This window comes from Martes martes (genome assembly GCF_963455335.1).
Source record: "Martes martes genome assembly, chromosome: 16".
NCBI classification, from domain to species: Eukaryota; Metazoa; Chordata; class Mammalia; order Carnivora; family Mustelidae; genus Martes; species Martes martes.
Window position 1 is genome coordinate 47,194,303 of NC_137904.1, and position 6,198 is coordinate 47,200,500.

Genomic DNA, 6,198 nt, shown 5'->3' on the forward strand with positions numbered 1-6,198 from the left:
ACATCCGAGTTGGAGGCCTCTCGGGCCTGACGTCAGGAATAAGTTGGGGGCAGGGAATCCGGGGACCTGCCACATTGTGTGGCCCAGAGTGGCTTGGAGGCCTGTGGGTGTTCCTCCTCCACAGATGGGTGAGAATTGGAAGCTTCCCTGAGCAGAGTGCAGAAGGGATGTGGCCTGGGAGATGGACCATATGCCTTCTTGGACCCCCTTCTAACCGCTGTGTCACAGACCAGGGAACTAGGGCAGACAGGCTCCCAGCATGCGAGTCCCAGGGCAAGGGGGGCCTGTGGGTCCCCCTAGCAGACAGAGACCATGAACAAGCCAAGGTGACAGCCTGGTGCCCTATGTACCTTTCCCAGAAGGCGCAAGGGATACCCGTAGGCAGTGCTGGGCCTGGGATGGCTGCAGATTGCAGAGGAGCGGAGGTTGTAAAGGAAGGACGGTGAAGCATTGGTGTCTGCGTGGGAGAAGTACAGTGAGAGAGTGGCCCGGGGTGGGGAAGGGGGGAGGAAATCTGTGAGAGGAAAGGTTTAATTTTTTTCATTTAAAAATTATTATATTTTGGGGACGCCTGGGTGGCTCAGTTGGTTGGGCAGCTGCCTTCGGCTCAGGTCATGATCCCATCATCCTGGGATCGAGTCCCACATTGGGTCCCTTGCTTGGCAGGGAGCCTGCTTCTCCCTCTGCCTCCGTCTGCCAGTGCGCGCGCGCTCTCTCTCTCTCTCTCTCTCTGACAAATAAATAAATAAAATCTTTAAAAAAAAAATTATTATATTTTGGTTCCAAATTCAAGAGTTACAGAAGGTGGTTTTGTTTTGTTTTTTAGATTTTATTTATTTATTTGTCAGAGAGCACAAGCAGGGGGAGCCCCAGGCGGAGGGGGAAGCAGGCTTCCCGCTGAGCAGGAAGCCCAATGCTGGTGACCTGAGCCAAGGCAGATGCTCAACTGACCGAGCCACCCAGGTGTCCCAAGAATCACAGAAGGTTTAAAGTGAAAGGTCTGGGGCGCCTGGGTAGCTCAGTGGTTAAGCGTCTGCCTTTGGCTCAGGGTATATTCCCGGCATCCTGGGATCGAGCCCCGCATCAGGCTCCCTGCTCAGCGGGAAGCCTGCTTCTCCCTCTCCCACTCTCCCTGCTGTGTTCCCTCTTTCGCGCTCTCGCTCTGTGTCAAATAAATAAGTAAATCTTTAAGAATATAAATAAAATAAAGTGAAAGGTCTGGGGGCACCTGGGTGGCTCAGATGGTTAAACGTCTGCCTTCGGTTCAGGTCATGATCCCAGGGGCCTGGGATCAAGCCCTGCATTGGGCTCCCTGCTCAGCGGGGAGCCTGCCTCTCCCTCTCCCTCTGCCTCTTCTGCTCATGTTCTCTCTCTCTCTCTGTGTCTTGAATAAATAAAATCTTTTTTAAAAACTAAAGTGAAAGGTCTCTATTCCACACCTACTCTCCAGTTTCTAGATTGTGGGTCTGTGTCCAGAGATAATTTGTGTGGGGCGCCTGGGTGGCTCAGTTGGTTAAGCAACTGCCTTCGGCTCAGGTCATGATCCTGAAGTCCCGGGATCGAGTCCCACATCAGGCTCTTCTCCCACCGCCCTCTCTCCTCTCATGCTCTCTCTCTTATTCTCTCTCTCTCTCAAATAAATAAAATATTTTAAAAAACAAATAAAAAAACGATAATTTGTGTGGACAGAAGTACATTGTGTGTCCTTCACTCCTCTTCTGTAAAGAGTAGCATAACATTGGCTGGGCTAGATCTAGCCTTTTCCACTTAATGTATCCTAGATTAATTTCCCATTAGTCCCTAGAAAGCTTCCTCATTCCCTCTTAGGGCTTCAGGGTTTTCCATCAGATGGTCTCACTGTACTTTCTGTAACCAGTCTCTCCTTGATAGATGCTTAGATTATTTCCAGGCTTTTGCTGTTATAAATAATGCTGCAATGAATAATCTCACTCAGCGTATATTTGTGGACCAAATTCCTAAAAGCGGAGGTGCTGGGTCAAAGGGTTCCTGCATTTATAATGTTGATAAACACAGCCAAATCGCTTCTCATGGGGGTGATGCCCATGTGCCCCTGGCTGCCCCCCCACCCCACCCCAGGCCTTCCCCCGTGCTGACCTCCGCCAGCCTGATGGGTTAAAAACTGTGTCTTGGTGTGATCTGCATTGTCATTTTTTTCTCATTACGGATGAGGTTAAGTACATTCGTATGATTTGAACATTTGAATCTCTTTCTGTGTGAACCTTCTTTATGTCTGTCGTCGGTTTTTCTTTCTTTTCTAGTTGCTTCTCTTACTGATTTGTCAGGAGCCCTCCACGTATTAGGGAAATGAGACGTCTGTCTGTGTTATTAGTTATAAATACCCCCCTCCCCTGTCTGTGATTTGTCTTTTGTTTGCATTTCCTGCCATGCATACATTTTTTTTTAGATTGCATGTAGTTATGTAGTTGAATTATCAGCTTTTTTCTGCTTTCTGAATTCTCCATCCTGTTCAGAAAGTCCTTGACGGGGACTATTTTGGACTTTGTTGAGTTTGCTCAGACAGCCAAGCAGCCGCTAAAAATACGGGCCTGAAATTAAGAAGAGGAGTCCGGTTGGAGAAGGAGACCGGCGGGTCCTGGGTGAACGTGTCAGCTCTGCAGGGGACAAGCCGGCGGGGCAGGGGGCAGTCGGGGGAGTGGAGGGCAGGAACAGCACAGGCCCCTTGCTGCCACTGAGGCCTTGACCCTGTCATCACGTAGCGCAGAGGGATGTGGCTTCGGGGGGTGAGCTCGAGCCACGTCTGTCCCGGGAGGCATTCCTGCCGCCACCTGTCCTCACCTGTGCTTTGCCATGTTGGGGCAGGGACAGGACGGGGTGCCCGCTGGGAGCGCTCCCCCTTTCCTTGTTGCTTCTCCTGCCACCCCTGGACGAGAGTCCCAAGTGGGGGGCAGGCCTGCCCACGCCTGCCGAACTGTTTTGGTCCACCCCCCTGAGGGCCCCAGCCGTGATCGCTTCCCCCCACCCCGTGCTTTCCCCAGAGAACCCAAGGACCGCGAGCAGAGCCCACAGTCAGCCGCCCGCACCCTGCCCAGGAGGAGGAAGGGCTTCTGTGAGTGCTGCCAGGAGGCCTTCGAGGAGCTGCACGCGGTGAGCCCTCCCTGCCCAGCAGCTTCCCTGGGTCTGCTCTGCCAGCACCCTTCCCCCCACCCCCGCCTCCACCCCGCTCATCCAGCCCTGCTCGTCCCACCCTGCTCCTGTCTAATGCCCTGTGCCCCTCTCACCCCGGGCAGCATCTCCAGAGCCCCCAGCACCAGGGCTTCGCCCTAGAAGCCCACCCGTATGCAGAAGTCGATCGGGTCATCGCTCAGCTGGGCCGCAGCTCTGCCAATGCCCCACCTTGGGCCGGCCTCCCCAGGTGAGCACCCTGTGCCAGCCCTGCCCCTGTCCTCGCTCCCCTGCTGCTGCCCACGAGGGGTGAGGGGAGCCCTCACCCCGTGACATTGGGGACCGGGGACCAGGCTGCGGCGGTTTTCTCTTTTCCACCACCTTCTGTCCTGGTTCTCTTGGGGATTGGTGGGGGTTGGGAACCCTCCATTTGTGGCTCTGGCTGATGAGGACTGGGCCGCCACCAGCACCAGCATGGCTGTGCCTGTGGGGGTGGGGAGCGCAGCTGAGCCCTTGCTGCTCCTGGCGTGTCCCTGGTGATGTGCCTGTGTGGCCTTCTAGAAGTAGCGAGGGGGGCTCCTGGGTCCCTCCCAGATGGGTAAAGAGCCAGATCTCTCTGCCTTTCTAGAAGGTACCCCTGGCCCAAAAGGATTGCAGGGGGTTCTCTAGAATCCCAGCATCCTCGGAGCCCACCTTCCCCTGCTGCCCACCCAGGAGCTGGGGCTTCCCCTCGCAGGCCGAGTCTTCCGCTCCGTGGGCTCCGCTTGGAGAGCCAGGCCTTGTGCTACATTCTCCAGCCGCCAAAGGGCACAGCCTCCACTGCAAAGTTATTAAATGGAACAGCCTCTAACCTGTTCCTCTGGGCAGCACTGACCACAGGCCACAGAGCCAGGAGAGGGGCGGACAGCACTGGCCGCTGCTGCGAGGGGAGCCCGAGAACGGGCCTTTCGTGGAGCCCCAAAGTGGGCCGCGCTCTTCAGCACACCAAACCCGTGAGGGTAGAGCCCTGTGCAAGCCATGCCCCAGCCCAACCCCAGCCCCCACCCAGGAGGATCCCAGCCTGCCGCCTGCTCTGGGTGGAGCCCCGAGGCCCACTGGACATGTCTGTGCCCACAGGCAGCCGGGCTCCCCAACTTCAGATGGTGATCCTCTGCGGCCCGAGACTCTGCCTCCCAGCCAGCCCTCCCGTCCCCGGGCAACGTCTCCCAGGAGGGGAGAGGAAGACGAGCACCAGGCCCCGGGTGCCCTAGAGCCAGATGGAACAGCAGGCTGCATGAAGCCCCCCACCGAACCCCCTGCTGAAGCTGTGGGGCCTGGCAGGATGCCAGGACCAGTAGCCAGCTGCCAGGAGCTGGGGGGGCCGATGGATGTCATTGCAGACCCCCCGGGGACATCAGGGTCCACGAGCCCTGGACACCAGTGCCACCTGACAAGCTCTGGTTCTGCGGAATTCTCCGGCCCGGACGTGGCCCCTGGTGGCCACAAGCGGAAGGTTCAGTTCCCCGGTGGCAATCCCGAAAAGAGGTCAGGGGTGTCCCAGCCACAGGCCTCATTCTTCGTCCTGAGAGCCAGCAGCCCTGGTGGCGCCAGGACAAGCAGCAGCAGGCCTCACCCCTCCCTTCCCCTTCCAGGCCACGAGCACAGGCCTTTGGCCTCCCTCCTCCCCTTGTGCCACCCACAGACCTGCCTCTCCCTCCCAGAGCCCTTCCCCTGGCAGCCCACAGAGAGGCCAGAGTGCTGGGCCACACAGCCCCCTTGGCCTGGGGGAGGATGGCCCCCGGGGATCTGAGGAGTCAGAGCGTGAAGCCCCCAGCCCTGTCTGTGGCTGGCTGGCCCGCGCCCTGTTGCCCTGTGGCTCCAGGCCAGCTGTCCGCCCACCTGCACCCTGCGGCTGACATGCGGGCCCCAGGAGGACCTGTGAGAGCCAGTCCGCCTCTGCACCCCGCCCTCCACCAGGCCGTGCCCAGTGGCTCCGCCCCCCCAGCTACCGGCAGAGGACTGCTCCCCAAGTTCTCTGGGGCAGCAGCAGCCCCCAGCCCGACAGCCAGAGCCACACAGAGCGCCTCAGGGCCTCACCGCAAGAGCTAGAAGAGCCCCGTGGCCTGGCCTTTGATGTCCAAGTGAGCAGCTGTGGTCACCGCCAAGCTCTGTGGGGTTAACAGAGCCAGTCCACCACTCTCCAGGTCTGTGGGTGGGGAGGACCAAGGGAGTCTGGGCTGGGGGCCGCCCTCTGCCCCTCCCTCCAGCCGTGTCCCTACCGGGCGGCAGTCAGCAGGCTCATCCGAGCCTGCCGCCCACTCCAGGAGGCAGAGGCAGGGGTGGCGGAGGGAGGGACCACAAAGAGGCTGGAGCAGCAGGAGCCCCGGCCTGGCTTCCTGTCCCTCTGCAGGCACTTGCCTCGTGCAGCAAGTTTTGGTGCTCCCCACCCCCACCCCAGCTTCCCTTCCCAGGAGCATGTGGCTCTCCTGCTTTCCGAAATGCTTGTTTGTCCCCTCCCCCAGCCCCCCACGCGCGTGCACACAGATCCTCAGGAACATACGAAGCAGAGGAGGGGCGGCTGCAGCACCTCCAGAGCTCCCTCGCCCCTGCGTTTGGGGGGAGCCCAGCACTGAATGGACCTTTACCCTGAGCCCCGGGGATGGCCAGACCCCCCCACACATCCAGGGACCCTCTGCTTTTCCATGGCTGCCCCCCCATCCCATTTCTGCTATGCCAGGGTCAGCGGTTCACCTGCCAACTTGTGCATCACCCTTTCCCACCCTCCCCAAGGACCTCCCCCCATTTCTTTCAGCCAAGCCATTAATCTGGAGACAGAGATGGGTTTGCTATCGATTCTCTGGCCACGTTTTTTTTTTTTTTTATTGCATTTCGCACTGTGGTTCTTCTCACCCTTCTCTGCCTCTGTGCGTTTGTTTCTTTAAATGTTGGAGCTACAAGAAGCCTGGTGCTATGCTGTGTCTCATTTTGGAGAAGGAAGGGGGGCCTAGCTGCGGGTGAGGACCTGAGTTGTTACTTTGGAAATAGAGCAACTGTGTGTACAACCCTCCTAGAGGT

The 6,198-nt window shown here is 58.3% G+C and overlaps 1 protein-coding gene across 1 annotated transcript in view; it reads left to right on the forward strand.

The window, feature by feature from the left end:
• The window catches only part of DBF4B (DBF4B-CDC7 kinase regulatory subunit), a gene marked incomplete at both ends in the record, with an annotated part of 30,107 nt that extends 24,875 nt beyond the window's left edge, over window positions 1-5,232 (forward strand). The window contains 4 exons of the mRNA XM_080826663.1: window positions 3,018-3,126; window positions 3,270-3,394; window positions 4,261-4,668; window positions 4,845-5,232. Of these exons, the coding sequence (XP_080682789.1) occupies window positions 3,018-3,126; window positions 3,270-3,394; window positions 4,261-4,668; window positions 4,845-5,232 (1,030 nt within the window). The remainder of the gene's footprint in view (window positions 1-3,017; window positions 3,127-3,269; window positions 3,395-4,260; window positions 4,669-4,844) is intronic.
• Window positions 5,233-6,198: the final 966 nt, after the last annotated feature.